At 38.4% G+C, this 22,699-nt stretch overlaps 1 protein-coding gene across 1 annotated transcript in view; it reads right to left on the minus strand.

Annotated features, from left to right (window-relative positions):
* Positions 1 to 22,699, minus strand: part of LOC118815953 (RAC-alpha serine/threonine-protein kinase-like) — a 37,584-nt gene that overhangs the window by 9,406 nt on the left and 5,479 nt on the right. The window contains 12 exon segments of the mRNA XM_036582406.1: positions 1,254 to 1,341; positions 2,176 to 2,195; positions 2,197 to 2,391; positions 2,611 to 2,739; positions 3,393 to 3,518; positions 3,853 to 3,921; positions 4,784 to 4,849; positions 4,935 to 5,066; positions 6,211 to 6,343; positions 6,960 to 7,071; positions 8,054 to 8,182; positions 18,885 to 19,017. Coding sequence (XP_036438299.1) covers positions 1,254 to 1,341; positions 2,176 to 2,195; positions 2,197 to 2,391; positions 2,611 to 2,739; positions 3,393 to 3,518; positions 3,853 to 3,921; positions 4,784 to 4,849; positions 4,935 to 5,066; positions 6,211 to 6,343; positions 6,960 to 7,071; positions 8,054 to 8,182; positions 18,885 to 18,930 — 1,245 coding nt within the window. The 5' untranslated portion in view covers positions 18,931 to 19,017.

Genomic DNA, 22,699 nt, shown 5'->3' on the forward strand with positions numbered 1-22,699 from the left:
TTATCATGATAAACAAAATTCAAATTGTTCGATATCGATACATATCGTGATAAATGTCAAATCATTATTTCTTTCAAGTTTGAAGGCTGATTTTTGCTCCTGGGTGGTTAATTCTGTTTTAAACTATCCTTTATGGTCGGAACATGATAAACACTCACCAAACAGTGGAACATTTCACAAATCTGTCATGGGAGAAAATGTCTGGTGAGCCGTTTTTTTTCAGCTGGAAAAGCACAGCTGCAGTTTTTGTAATAGTCATAATTTAAGAAAGAAAAGATCATTTTTAGCTGTCTGGTGACGAGTGCTAGGCTATCTGGTTACAAATGCTAAACAAGTGGCCAACAACAGTGCTAAACTGTTTAGTTTCTCAACGTCAAGTTAGTACGAACAGCAAACGTCAGCTGGCTCGGTAGGTCAGTGATGGATCACAGCGCCTTACTGCCATCTCTCCTACCGCATCCATGTCAGAGCATATCACAGTATTCAAACACCAGCTAGCGACGACTGGATTTCTCTATTCTACCGCAGTAGTTTGACGGGTGAACTGCAGTATAGCTAACACCAGACAAACAGAGTCCTCCTTTTAGGTACGTTTAAACTGAAAGTGGTGCTTTTGTGTCTTGTTTGATCTACAGTATCATCAATTCGCTGTGTCGTGCGAGTGACGGAGCACTGTTTCAAAGTTAGCCAGCTGCTAAAAACAGCTAGCCTGGAAAGATAGCCAAAGAGGCCAAAATTTAACGACAAGAATGTTTACTTGCTTTGCAACACATATTATCAAGTAACTTTATACTTTGTACAAAGGATCTAGGATGTGAGAATGTATAAGAATCGTCATTAAAGTAACAGTGTTTAGCTTGATGCTAATATGAACGGAAATTCTCATAGACATGCTGACAAATTAGCGCAATTTTTTACATGAATTTACACACACACAACTTCACACACATCGCTATTTTTTCATAAGGAGGTACGTAAGAGAACTTGTTAAGAAAACAAAGATATATACGCACAGACATATGCCTTTCAATGGAAGTTTAACTTCTCTGTAGCATCGTACCCAAAGGCTGAACTACAGCAACTCTAAAGGTACAAACTTAATGCAAACTGCTATAAAAAATAACCACTAGAGGTTGCTCTTGGGTAACAGACAGCACAAAGGATCTGAACTAAATGAATAATTTGGAGGTCTGTTGGCTGTGCTATAGTTCCTCATTAGCAGCAGATCAACATAAATCTGAAACATCACTCACCTTCTTCTCATAAACGTCCTTCCACTCAATACCAGAGAAGAACTTATGCTGCATGATCTCTTTAGCGTCCTCAGGCCCGCCACCTAACCTGCAGCACAGAGACACCTGTTTACACACCTGTCCCATACACCCGTTTATATACCTGCTAATACACCTGCTTTTACACCTGCCAATGCACCTGCTTATACACCTGCTTATATACCTGCTTATACATCTGCTTATTGCTGTTGTCAAAAGAAAACCTTGTACCTCCATTTTTGTCGTTTTTCAGTTTTTGACATGTGAAAATGCCTGTTGCCTTTTACATTCTATATAAATTTCATGATGAATGGACTAAAAAAAAGACCCAAAATGACTTGGAAAAAATTCTGGTTCAGTTGACTTACATTAAAAGTAAAGTACGTTTTTTCCTTCTCCTGTAAAGTTCTTAATTTGGAGATATGAAGTTTTCTTCCAACAACAGCGTTATACACCTGTTTATACACCTTTCCTTACACCTGCTAATACACCCACTAACACACTTGCTTATACACCTGTTTGTACACCTGTATATCTGTTCACACTTAAGAATAGTGGAGGTGGGTTCAGAGTAGAGGAGGTGTGGTTTAGAGTATAAGTGGGTGTGTTTTACAATATAAGGGGGTGTGGTTTAGAGTATAGGGAAGTATGATTTAGAGTACAAGGGGTGTGGTTTAGAATATAAGGGGTGTGGTTTAGAATATAGGGGTTGTGGTTTAGAGTATAGGGAAGTATGATTTAGAGTATAAGGGGGTGCAGTTTAGAATATAAGGGGGTGTGGTTTAGAGTATAAGGGGGTGTGATTTGGAATATAAGGGTGTGTGTTTTAGAGTATAAGGGGTGTGGCTTTGAGTATGAGGGGTTGTGGTTTAGAGCCTTGAGCAGTGGTGTATACGGAGCTGACCGCTGCTTAGGGGTCTTTCTGTAGAAGTCCAGCGAGCAGAGCTTTGGCCTCGGGGCTGAGTGTTCGGGGGAAGCGGATCTCCTCCATCAGGATCAGCTCAAACAGCTTCTCGTGATCCTGATTGTAAAACGGCAGCCGACCGCACATCATCTCATACATCACCACCCCCAAACCCCACCAATCCACCGCTCGACCGTAATCGTTATCCTCCAGAACCTGGAAGACAAGCAGAGCCGTTCACTGCTGTAGCCTCGTCCACTCTGCAGGTGCAACAACATCGTGTGAGGTTCAGTACTAATTAGCATGTTATTTATCAAAAACATTAGCACCTATTAGCTACTGAGCACGTTCCACACTCTTAAAGCCATGCTGTCCTCACACTGTGATCAGACAGTGTCACACGCTATTGTTTTTTACTGTTACAGTGGTCGTTACCTCCGGAGCCAGGTACTCAGGAGTCCCACAGAACGTTTTCATCGTGGCTCCTTCTGTGATTCCCTCTTTACACAGGCCAAAGTCTGTGATCTTTATGTGTCCGTCTTTATCCAGCATCAGGTTTTCCAGCTGAGCAAACAAAAAGAGCGTCAAAAACTCTCCTCCAACAAGACTGTACACAGACAGTCGAGATACAACAGTGATCATTTTTAAATTAGCATCCTAATGCCAGCAGAATCACCTAAAACAGTAAGACTACAGCTCTTCAGCCACATTTCCTTCCCTGTAATTAACTGAATATGTTTCTTAACTCTAATGTACGTAAAATGCATAAACGATGATCATGGCTAACTGTGAAGGCTTAATTGAAATCTTGTCTTTTGTTCTTCATGCATAATGGTATGTGGAGTAATACATCACACTTCTTTTGTGAAAAACTGATTTTCTTTTAAAAAGTCATTAAAACAAAATTCGATTAATCTTTTCAGTGTAGCTTTTCATATAGGTTATTATTGTATACTGATTCATTTGTTGAGTATTGGACTTATTTTTGAGTGTTGGTTATTCTGTTTTTGTTTATGATACAGGACGGTTTTAAAGATGTTTTCTTTTGATTGCCACTGCTCCTGTATGGACCCCAGGTAGACTAGAGACCACTTTGTCAAAGCTATTGGTGATCCAAATAAAGAATAAAGAATACCTCTTACAAATACTTGAATATTAAATTAGTCAGAATGCACAGGTCTAAGCTTGAGAGGTACTGAAGAGACACAAACACACACCTTCAGGTCCCGATAAACCACCTTTTTCTCTGAGTGCAGGTAATCCAGAGCGGAGACGATCTCTGCCCCGTAGAAGCACGCTCTCTCTTCAGAAAACACTCGATCTCGAGATAAATGGAAGAAAAGCTGGAGAGAGAAGAGCAACAGTTCAAACTAGACAAACCAGACACATCTTCAGAAATCAACACACTGCAATTCACACAAGTAAATACTAAGAGAGTTTTCTCTAAAACTCAAATGGAAATGGATTAGTTTACTGACAGGAGGTAAAGACTGTATAAACTACACACACTGCAGATTCAGAGTGGATTAAAATTGCTGCACACTCTTGCCAGTAATCATTTTCAGAAACTACTGCAGCTCTGAAAGTGTTTCAACGTGATTACAGTGGAGTTATTTTACTCTGATATAAATTCAGTGTAATAATCATCAAATGAGCCACAGCAGCAACGCAGCTCACCTCCCCTCCATTAGCGTACTCCATAACGAAGCAGAGCCGGTCATTAGTCTGGAACGAGTGCTTCAGACCCTGAAGAACACATACAGACACTCTGCGTTAGAAACAACTCCTTTACTCTGTAAAGCAACATTTAAAATACAATGTAATAATTGTAATAATAATAATAATAATAATAATAATAATAATTAGAGATGTACTGATACAATATTTACCTTTCTAATATCAATACCTAGTTCTTAAATATATGCCGATACCCAGTACCGATAACCTAACTGACCTGTAAATCCTGATATTTATACAATTGCATTTAAAAAGAGCATTTACATGTTGGATTATATATATTTAATGCTTAAGAAAACCTTTGTTTCCTTTACCGTATATATGTAGTATTAAGTAAATATATAAGGAAATTATGATCATATTATATTACATAATTATTAATAAGAACCATGTTTAATGATGTAAGTAAATGTAAAATCTCTTAATTGTGCAAAACAGTTAAATACAGAGCTGAACAGTGTACAGATGAACCTGTGGTGTGATCACATCAGCACACAGCAGCTCCTCTGGCTCCAAATCAAAGCTGAATGTTCTTTCATTTCCGAATTTCTTGAGTCTGTCTAATTTTAATATTAACCTTTATTCATTTAGAACTTTTCTTACTGTAATACCATAATCTCCAAGTGCTTTACACACTTGAGAGATAAAAACACTGAGCCTGAAATTAAATTAACAGCAGATTTACAAACAATGATCCTCTGTATTTCTCAGCTTATGCTAATCTGAACACATTTGTCTTTAATTTAAAAAACACGTATCGAGCCTGAATCTTCCAGCAGCTGAGCTGGGGAAGTAATCTGGGTGGCTTCAGAGCTGAAATGTTTTTATTCTATTCAAATGATAGAGGAGTTAATGGTCTGAAGGGTCTCACCGTGAGGAACGGGTGTTTGGAGCCCTGCAGCACTCGGTTCTCTGTGAGTGTGTGAGCTACTTCATCCTGAAAATGAAGAACAACAACCGGCATAAACATCAGATTAGTAACCAGAAGCCCACAGAGAGTCGCAGTGAAAATAAACACTCACTTTAGCCACGATCACATCCTTCTTGAGGATCTTCATGGCGTAGTATTTACCGGTCGCTCTCTCCTTCACCAAAATCACCTTTCCAAACGTGCCTTTTCCCAGCAGCTTCAGGTATTCAAAGTCATGCATCGTCTACAGAGCACAAAGAGAATCACCTGAGCTTATTCGGATCACTGCAAACAAGCACATTAAAAGATTTTATTAACACTGTTTACATTCGGACTCATTTATTTCTCCCTGAGAAACACTGCGGCACAGCCAAATTCTGTTGATGTTTATAGCTCACAGTACGTCACATCGTACCTTATTCATCAACGCTGCATAAGACGTACAAACTGCTCCGTGTCTGATTCATGAATTCATATGAGAAACGAGAGAAGTTTTGAGCGCAGTCAGCTCAGTGCGTGAAATGAAGCGCAGCCTACCAGCACCTCATTTACATACCATTTAAATGAAGCATGATTTAATTCAGATTTTTCTGTAGAAGGCCAATACAATGACAGCCCTCAGCAGCCTATGAGCCAAAGGCAATGCAGGCAGGTGGAGTTTGAGGTGGAGTGGTGAGTGCACTCCTTCCCCTACTGACCAAACTATATAGTGTTAAAATTTTGACCACTGGAAAATTGTGAAAGAAACAAAACGTCCTAGTTTTTTAAGACGGTAGTGATGTGGTTGTGAGTATATTTGTCAAATATAGATTTAAACACTGTACAATTGCAGTGTATTACACTAACTGTGTTTTCTATCTTTATTTTGTGGGTGGAGTCAGCGGTATGAAATAAAAGCACAAGGTAATTTAATTAAATGTATTTTTAAATCGATGTGCATGTCAAATAAGCACAACTACTCTTGTACTGCACTGCCAAGTGCACAAATTATTATTTTTACTGTTGTTTCCTTTTTTCGTTCTTATTATTATAGATGATAGTAATAATAGTTTTGGTTAGTTAATAGTATTTGTGATCAGATCAGTGAACCAACTGATCTGACATCCTGAACAAAGCCAGGATGCCAATCACTAAATGAGGCTTTTTGTTTGCTGAACGGTGATGACGGGTGCACCAGCGCCGCCTACTGTGAGCGCCATCTTCACTGAGGTGTTGTATTGGTTTAGAAATTTCACAGTTTGTTCTCCCATAATTAGTCTACATTCCCACCAACAAAGGTCACATGGTTCACTTTCCAGAGGTTCTCATTATAAGATCTGGCCTTGTGAGACTACCACCATTACTGGGACCCCCCTCCTCTCCCCCCGACTGATGGGGACAGTCTGTACCACTCTGAGACGAGGTTTGGCCAGGCTCATCTCCGTATCTGTATCCATGGGAACAGACGAAGCCTCCATCCTCTCGTCCTCCTGCTTCTGCAGCCCATCAGCCACGGCCTGAATAGCCTTTGTCCACTCCTCCCTGACCAACAGGACACAGAACACTCAGTGGGTCATCACACCTCTCATTGTGGAGCTTTAGCATTTTATTTTAGACTAAAAGAGAAGAAGAGCATCGTACAAACATCAGTTACTGTACAGCTTCTCATTTAAACTTTCCGTTCCACAGTAGATTTGGATTAATTACAGGATTAAAATGGAAATTTCAATCCAGTATGAATCTGCAGCATGTATAGGTTTTACAGTCTGACAGTAATAATTGTGGAGCGATTTTAATCCGGTATGAATCTGCAGTGTGTCTAATTTTACAGTCTGATGGTAATAATTGTGGAGTGATTTAATCCAGTATGAATCTGCAGTGTGTGTAGTTTTTAGAGTCTGACGTTAGTAGTTGTGGAGCGATTTGAATCCTGTATGAATCTGCAGTGTGTGTAGTTTTTAGAGTCTGACGTTAGTAGTTGTGGAGCGATTTGAATCCTGTATGAATCTGCAGTGTGTTCCAACACAAGGTGGAATGGGAAGTTTGAATGAGACGCATGTTACAGCTTCGTAGTTCCAGCACTGACAGAGGTCAATGTTCTCCACTGCAGCTCCTCCTAGAATTCTGAGTTTCTACTCAACCTTCTCAGTCTGTGTACCTCTCTTCAGGAGTTTCCACATGAAACGTGCGCTCGATCACCGTGGTCCACTGCAGGCAGCGGATGATGAAGGTGTTCGGCTTGGGTCTCTCTGTCTTCATCAGCTGACATTCTGTACAAACAAAAATATGTTTAATTAACTCACATTAATCAATCAGACCTTTTAAAATAGACTTTTTAAATAAACAAGTAAATATGTCGAAACAAAGAGATAAAAAAATGAAGTACAACTCTGATCTGTCAATATACAGCATGTAAAATATATAATTACGTACATAATTGTGTTGTATATATAGTTTATAACTCTTGTACAGATATACAGTACTGACCATACGCACCCTCGTATATTCAATTACCAGTCTAAACAGCCACTAAGTACAAGCTAATGATTTTCAGGAGAAGTTTGTGAGGAGATGAGATATAAGATGATCAACATGCACGATGAAGGTGAATGTCAAAGTAAAAGTGATAAGTAACTTTCAGTTACTATTTTAAAAAAACTGATTAAAAGCTACAGAGAAAATGGGGCTCCTATCAACCACCTGGAAGACCTAGCAGACACCAAAACTGCCCCCATCAGATAAACAGCACTTAAAGCTTTCATCTTTGAGAGAGAGGAGAAAATCAAGCTGCTTCAGATCTGAAAACATCCACAGGTGTTTCTGTCCATCTTTCCAGCTGTCAAGAAGCCTCACTGAGAAAAGGAGACAGGCACATCAAACAAAGAAGCTGACCAATGGACTGACCACCCCAGAGTCCAGACCTCAACATCACTGAATGTGTTGGGAGACTCATTTTCAATTTCTTTGAGAAACTGAAAATGAGTCTTCTGAAAAGAATGGAAGCTGTAATAAAGGTAAAGAGTGACTCACTGAACACCCAAGCAGCTGAGATTAGATTTAGCTGTTGAGGGTTCTGGGTAATTGTTTGTGTTTCCTGGTGCTGAAAAATCAATAACTTGTACTCAGAGGCTGCTTTTAGTAGACAGTAAATAAACGAAGGGGGTCTGAATTTTGTGCTGTACAGAGAAACATCAGGCAGTAAGGCAGTAAACTCTCATGTTCTCTTTAACTCGGAGAAGAACCGTTCCGTACGTGCCACTGAGAAGTTATTGAGCGGAGTCTCCAGCTGGTCCACGTCCTGCGGCCGTTCTTTGTATCCGATAAATGTCCCGTCGCTCTTCAACAGGAAATATCTCGGCCTCCACGTCTTTATGTACTCACCTAAAAACACATGAACTGTCAGTTAATCACACCAGAACTCAGTCCACTGATGGTCATCCACACAAACACTCTCACTCTTTTAAGGCTCCTTAAGGCCTAGTCATTTGGTTCTAGGTAAAAACACAGTCCAGCGTGGTTTGGCAAGTTACCTGCTCAAGCTCCACTGATCCAGCCTGGTTCTGTTTATGAGCAGGTTTGTTAGAACCGATCACTCATACAGAACCTTTACATTATCTTTAAACTTTAGTTTCTTCACACGGCATGTGGAACAGAACACTTTTAGCACCTTTAGCACTTGTAAGAATGCAGAGATAATAAACAGAATTGATCAAAATCACAAATATGCTCCAGTGAAACTCTGAGTCACAAACAAAACTCTAAATATTTAATAAAGAAATCAGATACAGAAAGTTAAAATTAAATATTTAGCATTTGATATTTTTGCACTCAGTACAAATATTTTGCATGCTAATAAGGCCATAATATTCTACACAATATTTAATAACATGAACTTTCTCTTACAGTACACACTTTGAGTGTGACTAATCAAAATGAGTTAATATTTATTATTATTTTTATTATTATTATCACTGCACACAGCAGTTAAGCTAAATATTCATTATTACAAAACAGTTCAAAGAGAGTTTTAAGAAGTTTTTCAGGTTTTTACAGATTTTATATAGACTGTCAGAACTGAACATCACATCTTTTTAAAGATTTTAAACTTTTAATGAAGATTAATGTTTAAATATTTGATTCTACATTATTTTCAATCATTTCTATTGGTCTATTAATCACAAAATTTTCAACTAGTGTTAAAATATTTCACTAAAAATGTGTAAAAATGTTAAAAATTATTATTTACATAAATGTATCAGAACATTATAATTTAAAGATATTATATAACAAAGATAATATTATTGATATGATCATATCAGTACAGTTTACTTTAGAGATTAATAATGTAACTGATTTGACTGTCAGTACAGTTTAAAGATTTTAAATTATTTTACATGATTAATACAATCATCTTTAATTTAAACATTAATATGATTTATCAGTACAGTTTTGATATTAATAAAGTTATTGATGTGACGCATTCATAGTTTAAAAAAACAGCTTAGTAATATTAATGATACATTCCTATTTAATGTTTAATAAAAAAAATAAATGTTCCTCATATGATCATATCAGTGCATGTTGATTTATAGATTAATAATGTTGCTACAATATGATATTATAATTTCAGTGCAGTTTAATTTACAGATTCATGTTATTGATACAATCGTATTTAATTTCAATTTATCAGTTTAAAGATTATTGTTGTGATTGTATTCATAGAGTTCAGGTTATAGATGAGTAACGTTACTGATATGATTGTATCAGTACAGTTTAAAAATGAATAATGTTATTGATACAATGATATTTAATTTGGGTGTACAGTGGTTAAAGTAAGCATGCGGTGGTGTAGTCTGCTGAGTGATGATGATGCTGGTCTTATCGCTGTTCTGAGTGCTGACGTGTGCTGTTTGTTGAAAAGCTAACGGCGGCGGCGGCGGCAGCGGGTGTTTTCCTGCTGGGGGGAATTACCCTCCGCTGACCTGAATGAATGTGCTTTCACGTAAACAGCGCAGGGACATCCCTGAGTCACAGCGAGAACACCAGCAGAACTTTCCACCAGCACAACTGACTCGAATCAGTCAGCGGCGTACGGTCAGCAGATTTAACCCCATCACAGTCACTGTGACCGAGAAGAACGCTGCAGAACTTGCTCCGACCGGAGCGAAGAGCTGAAATCACGTAGAGTTACACTTTACATCAACATCCAACTGAAACCAGCTGAACTATCTAAACTGCAGTACATGCAATTTTCATACTTTTATTCACAACTGAATTTTGTACACTACAACCCCAAATAAGAAATAGTTGTGAATTCTGTTAAATTAAAATTAAAACTGAAAACAGTGATTTGTAAATTATTTTTGACCTGTGTAACATTGAAAACAAAACAATAGCACATTATTTGATGTTTTACATCAAGAATGTTCTTGTTTTTCAAAGTTAACCCTTCTTTCAATTTTGATTCATTTCAAAAAGGTTGGGACAGTGTAGCTTTAACCACTCTGTAATGCTGCTGCTCCTTTAAACAGCACATAAAAGACACTTAAGGACTAAAGATGCGGACTAATGAAGCGTTTTCAGGTTCCTGTCTTCCTGCAAGAAAGTTTTAAGGTGTGCAGCAGTTCGGGGTCTTCGCTGTCACATTCTGCAGTTTAAAATGCACCGCACATTCTCAATTGAGGACGGTCTCTTCTTCCACAGCTATGTCTCTGTAATGTGTGCAGAATGTGGTTTGGCATTATCATTTTGGAATATGCAGGACTTCCTTGGAAAAGACGTTGTCTTGAAGGCAGCATGTGTTGCTCACAGACGCCTCCGAGCCCAGAGAAATCGGCGGCATTTCTGGACATGGTTAACATAAAGCTTCCTTTTGGCACAGGTTTAACTGGTGTATGTGGATGTAACTGTCTACTGTAGTGCTTGATAAAGGTTGCCACAGTAATTCTGAGCCCATGAGGTTCTATGGCATCTAGATGAATAAGGTTCTTCATGCAGAGCCCTTTGAGGGATCAGAGAGCTCTGTTATTCAGCTCAGGCTCACACCCTTTACACACTGAAACTCCTCCTTGAATCTTTTAATGATGTTCTGTACTGTAGAGGCTGAAATATCCAAATCCCTTCCCGTCTTTCTTTACATTGTTTTTAAACTTTTCAATAACTTTCTCACACATTTGTTGGTGAACCGGCAATCCTCTGCCCATTTTTGCTCCTAAAGGACTCGACTTTTCCTGGATGCTGTTTTTGTATGAAATCGTGATTACAGTCGCCTGCTTCAAATCACATCATCTTTTTAATTTGCATTTCCCAAACCATCACAACTTCCTCTTAATTTGTGGCCGGAGTATATCATTGTATAATCAGCCATCAATCAGAGCCAGAAAAACTTCCAGTTTTGTTGTTTTTTTACTTTTTTCGCACAATTTAAAAACTCCAGTTACCATTTACACTGTTAAAAATTAATGATGAACAGGCAGAAATCATCAGAAATGACTCCTATTTAGAAATTACGTTTTTTTTCCCCCGGGAAAGTTAAGATACACGGTTATGGTGATACGCTAATGTGAAATTTTGTTTAAATGTTTAAGGATCAGATAATAATCTGATTTTGTAGTGTAGCACTTCAGAAGAACATCTAACATCAGAATTTTCTGGATTTCATATAATTTTCTTACTTTTATTCACTATCAAATTAAGTTTTCTATTGATTTAGTCAAAACCAGTGACCAAAAAACTAAATTAAATACAATTAAAAATTAAAAACAATTGATTGATTTTTTCAGTGTTATTTCTAAATGAAAGAACGTTTAACTTTCAGAAACAAACACTGAAAAGTTAATCAGAACACAAACTTCACAGGAGAAAAACAACAACAACAACAACAACAACAACAACAAACATCCTCAGCAGAAGTCAGTCGCTGAGCGGGCGTAAGTAAACACGCCCCTGTGCTGAGTGAATAACAGAGTCGCTGTGTCGGGTTTTTCTGGCGGCCACATTAGTCGACCTTCTGGTAATCGACCTGTTAATTCTTCAAAACAGGAAGTTACACACACACATACACACACACACCCACACACTGCTGACTCATTCCACACACACACACACACACACACACACACACAATCAAAACAGCACTCAGCTCAGAGTGTGAGCTCATTAACATCTTTAATATTCAATAAACAGCTGATTAAAGACTTCTACAAAATCACACATTATACAAACACACTCAGGACTGCAGTTAGACCACGCCCCCTCTGGTTAGCCCACGCCCTCTCCCGGGAAAAGCTGTGTTAGAGCAGATTAAAAGCTGCTTTTCGGACAGTTTTATCTGTGTTTATCGTTATGAGTGATGAAACACTGTAACAACATCATACATTACTGAGAGTTCTTTATATACATTCTTTATTCTTTACATGACCCAGTTCCCAAAAAAAGTTGGGACGCTGTTCAAAACATAAATAAAACAGAATGCAATGATGTGTAAATTAGTTAAGCTTTATATTTAATTGGAAATAGTACAAAGACAACGTATCAAATGTTAAAACTGAGAAATTTTATAAATTTTTGAAAAATGTGATGCCAGCAACATGTTTTCAAAAAGTTGGGACGGGGGCAACAAAAGACTGGTAAAGATCTGGTGGAACATCACACAGCTAATTAGGTTAATTGGCAACAGGTGAGTAACATGATTGGGTATAAAAAAGCATCTCAGGAGGCTGAGTCTTTCAGAAGTAAAGATGGGGAGGGGTTCACCACTCTGTGAAAGACTGCACGATCAAATAGTGCAACAATTCAAGAATGTTTCTCAACATAAAATAATAAAGAACTTTTTCTTTTCATCATCTATGGTACATAATAGCATTAAAAGATTCAGAGAATCTGGAGAAATCTCTGTATGTAAGGGACAAGGCCAAAAAAAGTATTTGCTGGCCGTGATCTTTTGGTCCTCAGATGGCACTGCATTAAAAACAGACATGATTCTGTAGAGGAAATCACTGCATAGGCTCAGGAACACTCCCTCAGTTTCTAAACACTTACAGAGTGTTGTTAAAAGAAGAGGTGATGAAACACAGTGGTAAACATGACCCTGTTCCAACTTTTTGAAACGTGTTGCTGGCATCAAATTCAAAATGGGCATATTTTTAAAAAAACAATAAAATTTCTCAGTTTCAACATTTGATTTGTTGTCTTTGTCCTATTTTCATCTAAATTAAACTGTTTTTATTTATATTTTGAACAGCTTGCCAACTTTTTTGGAAACAGAGTCGTAGACATTAGCAACATAGACATCTGCAGTAAATAAGGTATCCTATATAAAGTCAATTCATACATACACACATACATCATCTAAACCGCTTATCCTTCTGGGTCGCGGTGGGGTGCTGGAACCTATCCCAGCTGTCATTGGGCAGAAGGCAGGATACACCCTGGACAGGTCGCCAGTCCATCGCAGGGCAGATAGACAGACATACACAATCACACACACACTCACACCTAGGGGCAATTTAGCACGACCAATCAGCCTGACTGCATGTTTTTGGACTGTGGGAGGAAACCGGAGTACCCGGAGGAAACCCACGCAGACACGGGGAGAACAGGCAAACTCCACACAGAAATGACCCTGGTCAGCCGGCCGGGAATCGAACCCAGACCCTTCTTGCTGTGAGGCGACAGTGCTACCCACTGCGCCACTGTGCCGCCCTAAAGTCAATTCATTTAAATAAAATTTTGATGCATTTTACGCAGACAGATATCTAGCATCATTTTTAATTTTTGACTATTTAAAAAAAAATTATTATTTGTCTAGTACAATCTTTTAAATGTTTTACAATGTTAAAATAGTTCTTTCATTTAATTGTTACAGACACTTCTCTAGTGTAAGTAAAAAGTCTATTTAAAAATATTTTTTATGTATGAAATAAAATGTAATATTCAAGTATTTCAAAAAACCATATTACATTTTGTTTTAAATACTTTTGACTATTATTTTAAATGTTTTTATTACATTAAAAAAATGTTTGCTTTTTTTTTTAAGAGACACTTATACCTAGTGTCATTTTACAAATTCCATTTTTATTTCATTTAAAAATAACTGCAGGTTTGTAAAGCTCTCTGTGTTGGTTTTTCAGCAAGATTTTTAAGACCTTTTTTGACAAAATGACCAGAATGGTCAGTGTTGAATTTAGAACATTTCTGGAACCTGAACAAGCGTTCTCTCTGAAAGACACAGTGTCACCTCGTCTATACACTCTCATCCCTAAATAATAATAATAATTACAAAAAACTGCTCAATTTGATCATTTTGAGACAGTAAATCAAACCTGTACGAATGATACGAACGATGTCAGCGTGTCAGTGTGGAGCTTTGGAGGTCTGTCAGCTCTTTATTTCACTGAACGTTCTAACAGTTCTAGCTCCAGCTGTCTATCAGCAGCATTGCATCTGATTATGGAGCTGAGAGTTTATTAGGAAAACGACACTGAAAGATTATTTTATTATTTAATTTAGTATCTACTTTATTATCTTCAGAAACTCTCAAACAGAACAGTGAAACTCACATTTGATCTGATTAAGTTCTAAACTAAGGACACGGTACTTTCAGAACCTTTAGAACCTTCAGGACCTGCTGAAACCTCACAGCCCTCACTGTTACTGTGTGGGAGATACAGATGATTAATGAAAATATGAGACTAAAAAGTTCTTAATATTTTCACTCACAAAATCAAAAACACCGGTCATGTGATTGGGGTGCCCAAACTTTCAAACATGATGGTCTCTGATCAAACTGGAATGTGTGTTATTGGTGCAAATTAGCCAAACACAGTTTGTCACAGTTTGTTGTACAAATTATCTAATTTAGAACATTTAAGTGGATAACCTCATGTTCCATGGTTTAAATTCATGTTCCCCAGGTTCTTCAGGTTCTTCATGTCTCACTCACTACTCCAAACTGTTTCTCAGTCTGAGCTGTGATCTACGATGGACTGAAGCATCAAAAATGAGGTCCTGCCCAAGAACTTTTCCATCTCACCTCACTTTTAAGCAGTATTCTTGTTTAAACAATAAAATACTGGAATTCTGGAAAACTCTTGTATTTTACTTGTTTCTTCTTTTTTAAGCCATAAGAGCTACGTCTGTAAGTACACTACACTTTTAACTACAATAAAAATGCAGAATCTCACACTCTAGATGCAACACAATTCAGATATCACTCACTTGTGCATTAAAAGCCACAGCTGGCTTTCAATCTTTAATTCAGAACAAACAAATTACAGATTTGCTAAATTTCTTGTGGAAACTCCAAAAAGTGTTTCTTTCAAACTGAGAAATGAGACTTTATCCAGCAGAAGGTCCCCATGATTAGATCAACTGTACAAGCTGTCAAATATTTTTTTTGCTAATTTGTCTCAAAACAACACACATTCCAGTTCAAACAGATATGAATGATCTTCATTTCAGGCTGAAAACCTACCAGTAGTATCTGTGAAGTTAATATTAAGATTTTTTTTCTTCGCAAACATCTAGGAAACTAAGTAAATCAGTGTAATGGAGTTTTATCAAAACACTTTTTCACTAAATAAACAGGGGAAAAAACACCCTCTACGTTGTCCTGCATGCCCCCGCGGACACACATAGGGGAAAAAAATAACTCTCCAAATCCCTTGTAGGCAAAACAAGGCTGCCGCCATGCTAAGCGGGCCAAATCCAGCCTGGGCAGCGCTCGTTTTCATCTGGGCTTGCAGTGCTGTCTGTCTGCATAGCTGAACTGAGATGACCCCACCAGCAGCAGCACACAGCGCGTACTGTCCTGCAGCCCGGCCTGAAAACTCACACCGCTGAACACGCGGTGTCCCACAGGGCTCCGGACTCAGCCCTCTTGCCGGTTTTCCACGGACACGCCCTCGGACCTTCTCTGGCCGGCTGATGCTCTGCGGTTTGAGTGCGGAGACATGAGCTCAACATTTCCTACCTTTAAACACAGAAATGACCACCAGCAGGACCGAACTGCAGGTCACTTTTAGCGTTAGGAAATGATTAATCACGCCTCACCTCACATAGTATGTATATAAAAATAACTGCTCCCCCCTAAATGTAAGTCAAATGGGAAGGAGAGTATGGCTGAGCGATTTGGGAAAAATACGTATATGTTTTTCCCACACCGCTGTATAAAATGTGTTGTATATAATACAATTTCTTTGGATCAATATTAAAATTGCGATTTAAATGCAATCAATTTTCTGTAAACTAAGCTCTATGCTTCTGTTCCACCAAATACAACGCTGAATTATGCAAATTGTAATTAAAAACTGCAGCAGACTTCAACTTGCTTTAAATTTCACTTTTAATTGAATTGTTATCTAACAGTAGCTTAAACTACTCAAACAGACACTCAACTACTCTACAAAAATTCAAATTAAGAATGGCAACTCAGACTACACATCCACAGCAGGTGATGAAGTTTACAGCGAGAAAGGCGTCAATTTAGTCTTTAAGATACAACCCCATTTTCAAAAAAGTTGGGATGCTGTGCGGAATGTAAATAAAAATAGAATGCAATGATATGCAAATCATGTAAACCATATTTTTAAAGAAAATACTACGAAGATATCAAATGTTGAAACTGAGAAATTGTATTGTTTTTGGAAAAATATATGCCCCTTTTGAATTTGATGCCAACAACACATTCCAAAAAAGTTGGGACGGGGGCCTGTTTACCACTGTGTTTCATCACCTCTTCTTTTAACAACACTCTGTAAGTGTTTGGGAACTGAGGAGACCAATTGCTGTAGTTTTAAAAGTGAAATGTTTTCCTGTTCTTGTTTGATACAGGATTTCAGCTGCTCAACAGTTGGGCCTCCTTTGTCGTATTTTATATAATGTGCCAAATGTTTTCAGTGGGTGACAGGTCTGGACTGCAGGCAGGCCAGTTTAGCACCCAGACTCTTTTAATACGGAGCCTCGCTGTTGTAATATGTGCAGAATGTAGTTTGGCATCATCTTGCTGAAATAAGCAAGGCCTTCCCTGAAAAAGACGTCATCTGGATGGCAACATATGTTGCCAAAACATGTATATATCGTTCAGCATTAATGGTGCCTTCACAGATGTGCATGTCATCCATACCCTGTGACACAGTGTCCATGATTTCCAAAAAGAATTTCAAATTTTGATTGTCCACAGAACACTTTTCCACTTCACCTCAGTCCATCTTAAATAAGTTCAGACCCAGAGAAGGCGGCGGTGTTTCTGGATCCTGTTTATATATGGTTTCTACTTTGTGTTTTAGAGTTTTAACTTGCATTTGTGGATGCAGTGATGAACTGTGTTCACAGACAGTGGTTTTTCAGAGGTGTTTCTGAGCCCATGCAGTGATTTCCACTACAGAATCATGTCTGTTTTTAATGCAGTGCTGCCTGAGGGCCCAAAGATCACGGCCAGCAAACACTGTTTTTTGGCCTTGTCCCTTACATACAGAGATTTCTCCAGATTCTTTTAATCTTTTAATGATATTATCACATAGTATCATAGATAATGAAGAGTAAAAGTTCTTTGCTATATTATGCTGAGAAATGTTATTTTTGAATTGTTGCACTATTTGATTGTGCAGTCTTTCACAGAGTGGTGAACCCCTCCTCATCTTTACTTCTGAAAGACTCAGCCTCTCTGGGATGCTTTTTTATACCCAATCATGTCACTGACCTGTTGCCAATCAACCACTAGGTGTTTTTTTTTAGCATTACACAACTTTACCAGTCTTTTGTTGCCCATGTCCCAACTTTTTTGGAATGTGTTGTTGGCATCACATTCAAAATGGGCACATATTTTTAAAAAAAGTTTCTCAGTTTCAACATTTGATATGTTGTCTTTGTACTGTTTTCAATTAAATATAGCGTTTAAATGATTTGCACATCGTTGCATTTTGTTTTTATTCACATTTTGCACAGCGTCCCAACTTTTTTGGAAATGGGGTTGTAAAATGCTGATGTTTTGCTGCTGCAGTCTGCAGCAGACGGTGTGTGGTAGCCTTTAGATGGCTTCAGTAGTCTTTGGATGGTGTGTGATAGCTTTTAGACGGCTTCAGCAGTCTCTAGACGATTCGTGGTAGCATTTAGATGGTGCGTGGTAGGCTTTACACGAGTTTAAATAAAGGTTGATTGATTTGACTGAAATAAAGACAAACACATTTAAGAATGAACTCATTCAAAAAACCAGTTCAACTCAGGTCCCGAGTGATAAACGTTTGATAGAATACAGTCGGATAATAACGCACAGCTGAAAGGACAGAATTATGTTTTGAGTTTGGCCACCAAAAATTTTAATGCATACTTGTGTAAAATATATTTTAATGGATGAAAATGTTTGGATGAAAATTGAAAAAAAAAGTTATAAGCCTGCAGTGATGTGTCAAAATCTATGACTCTACTATAATTCTATTATTGTAAAATAAGAAACAAGAAAATGGCAACGATTAGAAATGCCGACAAGTCCCCGCGAGCTCACCGGCGCTGTCTGAGCTCTGAGAAACATTTACAAACCACAAACAGCAAAAAGTAATAATAATAATAATAATAATAACGGAGTTCACTGCAGTCAAGGATGCTGGATATCACAGACAGACTCAGCATCGAGTACATTTGCTTTGTGTAAACTGATTTTATTGTCAGCGTTTTTCACTTTTCAGTTTCGGTTTTTGGATGAGTGTGTCTGGCATTTTGGTTTCAGTCATGAATTTTCATGTCGCTGCTTTACTAATTTTATCTGTTCAGAAAGACTGCAGAGCTGAACTAAGTGAGCTAACTGATATGTCAATTTATTCATTAGGGTTTTTCAGTTCATTATAATAGTATCTGTCAGACATGATTAATGTATTTTTTTTTGGTAATGTTAATCTGGTCTCAGTATCGTCTACAACACTGTCAGTTATTCAAACACACAGTTACCTTCATCAGCTGAGCACTCTTTTTGAACTAAAAATTAAACAAACTGTACACCATGGACAATAATTTTGATGAGACTAATAACAGGAGAAAAGGATGAAAGCGGTTATCCTGACTGACCGTGTATGGTGTTTATGGCTCGTACCTCGTTTGTGAAGCCATCCCTCCTTCACAATCACTACTTCACCCATGATGCTCTGTAGAAGATCTGTCTGTAAGACCTTCACTCAGTCCAGCAGGTCAGATCTTCAGTCTGCTCATCCAGCCGGACACAAAGCCTACAGAGAAACACACCACAGCACTGCATCAGCCCTGTGATCTTCTCCAGGAGAAAGCACTCTCTAAACATCACGCGGCAATAACAGGCGAGGAACCGCGGCTGGTCATCACAGCTCCAATCAATCAACCTTTATATCAACTCTGAGTACACTGAGGGAGACCCTCATTTACAGTGTAGCTGAGCCAAAACACATAAGCGATTGAAAAAATGACATTGTAAAAACATATCAAATGAAAAATGATTCGAATAATAATAAAAGTAATGTTAATACTAAAAAAAAACTATCAAATCCGAATAAACTGGTAAAACCGCAAAAATAAAATAACTAAATAAATAACAGATCAAACAGGGGTGATAAAAAACTCAGAATTAACTAAAAAGTAAAAGTTGATGACATGAAAAAAATAATAAATGTAAAACAATAACTAAAACATACCAAAATCAAATTAAAATTTAGCACAGGGGCCTTTTAGCCTTTAGCGCAGGGGTCTTTAACGCAGCGGCCCGTTAGCCTTCAGCACAGCGGCCCTTTAGCGCAGCAGCCCCTTAGCCTTTAGTGCAGCAGCCTTTTAGCCTTTAGCGCAGGGGCCTTTTAGCCTTCAGCGCAGCAGCCCTTTAGCCATTAGCGCAGTGGCCCTTAAGCCTTTAGCACAGGGGCCTTTTAGCATTTAGCACAGCGGCCCTTTAGCACAGCTGCCCTTCAGCACAGCCCTTTAGCCTTTAGTCTTTAGAGTTTCAACTTCTCAACAAATGAAAAACAATACATTTGACCTTTTTTGTGAAAAAATCATATAGAATAACAAACAAAATAACTGATAATCCAAAAAAAGAGCGGGACAGTCAATATACGTTTTTTTGTTGGAGGGGCTCAAATGTTGTTTTTCCGTTCATTTTGTGTGATTTCTTGAAATTAGCCCGAAACTGTATGAAACAATCACACATAAATCAAATTAACTGAAAAATTCTTGCTATAGTCACTCATTACAGGTTTGCCATAACCAACTCCCATGCTGAGTGACCGCTAAACCTGCTACGGCGCCGGTTCTCACAAACACACAACATACATTCAAAATCGAAATCATCACACTAATGAAACAACTCTAACACTAACAGGAAATAAAAATTAATCTGAAATATTGGGTGACACTGTGACCATGTCGCCAACATTAAAATGAATGTTCCATTAAATCTGAAAGAGTTTGTTGTTGAGGTGAACAGATTTGATCAGACAGACTGAAGCTCAGCGTGAGAATCAGCTCATAATCACAGTTCTGTAAATATGATTTTACAGAAGCAAATCTGAATATAAAATGATACATTTAATTAAATATGTACACACACACACACACATACATATATATATATATATAGTGACTGTGAAAAATTGATGATTGCTACGGGTACAATGCCACCATCTGCTCATTACCGCAACAAATATTTGATATCTTGTCAAATCTGATTGATCAAGCGGCTTGAGCTTTTATTGATTAGTATGAAGCAATAAAACACCATCACTTTCTCTTTAATCTTCATGGTTATAAGCGTTCTGCTTTTATAGAGTAGCTAAACGCGAAACGTCCAGTTTAAGTGACTTTTAATTTGTTATATTTTTTCCTGTGGGGAAACGTGTGGTGACTCTGAATGAGAAAACATGACCAGCAGATGGCACAGTTTTGTACTGTTCAAGAAAGAAATCTGAAAATGAAAATATTCGTTGCAGAAAAACACGCTGGACTTTTCCACACTCAGTCTGAGTCGATTAAACTGACGCACCACAACACAGTGTAAAATTTTTAATCAGAGCTTGATTTTCTGCTCTGCATGGATGCGTTAAAAATACAGCTGACCAATCAGAGCTCTGTTGTCATGGTTACAGTCTAAGTGAATCTGCAATACGACTCAAGCTTGTCTTGCTTGTAGCATCAAAACTTAAACAAAGAGCAGCTGACTGTAAACCCGCATAGATTACAGTAAATATATAACGGACTGCAGCTGAACGTCTGGACTGACAGTGAGAATCTCAGACTGTTTACAGCTGTGTGTTTATGAGGGTGAAGCGAGTCTGTTCATGTCGGTCTGTGTGTTTGTGTCCAGCAGCGATAATAAATCATCACAGATACTAAGAATCGATTTTCCTTCTTCTCATTTTCTCAGTGTTTAAAGGGCCCACATCATGGAAAAGGGGGATTTTTTATGTAACATGTAAACATTACTAAAGTTTAAAAACATAACATTCACTAACCTGCACAAACAGCCTTTTCAGAGTAAACGCACAAGCATTATTCAGCCCACAGCAGTTTAGCCACGCCCATTCGGTTTACAGCAATTTAGCCCCGCACATTCAGCCCACGGTTTAGCCACGCCCATTCAGTCTACAGCAATTTAGCCCCTCATATTCAGCCCACAGCAGTTTAGCCCCGCCCATTCAGCCCACAGCAGTTTAGCCACGCCTATTCAGCCCACAGCAGTTTAGCCCCGCCCATTCAGCCCACACCAGTTTAGCCCCGCCCATTTGCAATGAAATGCCTTTCAAACAAAGCACAATACAGGACAGCCAATCAAAACAGAGCTAATTTACATACATCAGTCCTAAAGGTTCTATAACAGCCTGTTAAATAGTGAAAGATAAATAAAGGCATAAAAAATGATCATATAGAAATGAACTGTGAATTTTTTAAAAAATAAGACAGAACCCTTTAAACAGAATCAGATCAGCTGTCGTCTGTTGTTTTTTTAATCCCAAAAAAAATAATTGTAGTTGGTGTGAACAGATGTTAAAGCACATAGATGCCTTTAGCTTTTAGCTGGAATGCAGAGAAAAAGAACACCTACACACACCCAACCCCCCTGCCTGAACTGCAGGTATTCTACACAAACAGAGGAGAGTCAGAGGCTGGGCGAGTCGACAGGACGCTGGAAGAGAGAGAGAGTGAGAGAGAGAGAGCTGCAGACTGTCTTTGAGCTGCCCCGCCCAAAGCCACCACGCTGCGGGAGGAAAAAAAACAGACTCTGGGCGAGCGGCCAGGCCTGCTCTCACTGCAGCACGAACTCAGTAACCTCGGAGAGAGAGAGAGAGACAGAGAGAGCGAGAGAGAGAGAGAGCGTACACATGCTCTCCCACTCTCTCGGGGCGGTCACCGGGGCCGCCTGCCTCATTCAACATTTCTACCCTCGCTCACGGCTGAGAGTGCAGAGGAAGAGAGAGAGAGGCATAATTTAAAGCTACAGATCAACCAACATTTACCCAACCCCATCCCACCTGACGCCACCCAAATGTAGCCTATTTACGCTGCAGCTACGAGGCTAATGTGGCTAACAGGTACTGGAAATGTCATGTCACACATTTACATACATCCACCTTTTCAGCCTACAGCAGTTTAGCCCCGCCCATTCACACTGAAGTTATAAGTGTGTTATAAGAGTGTTTCAGCCCAGACTGCTTTTTAAAGAATTCACAATAAAGGAGAGCCATTCAGAACAGAGCTTATCTGCATATATCATTCTTCAAAGTCACAGTCACAGTACTAGCCTGTTTGGAAAATAATCATGTATAAATGAATTATGACTGTTTTTGACACAAAATCCACACAAATCTCATAACTGGACTTCAGGGAAATAAAATAAAACCTTCTTAAAGAATGCAAACACTTTAGTGGGGCATATTTGAGGGCTGTTTGAAT

Source organism: Colossoma macropomum, unplaced genomic scaffold (genome assembly GCF_904425465.1).
Source record: "Colossoma macropomum unplaced genomic scaffold, Colossoma_macropomum, whole genome shotgun sequence".
Taxonomy (NCBI): domain Eukaryota; kingdom Metazoa; phylum Chordata; class Actinopteri; order Characiformes; family Serrasalmidae; genus Colossoma; species Colossoma macropomum.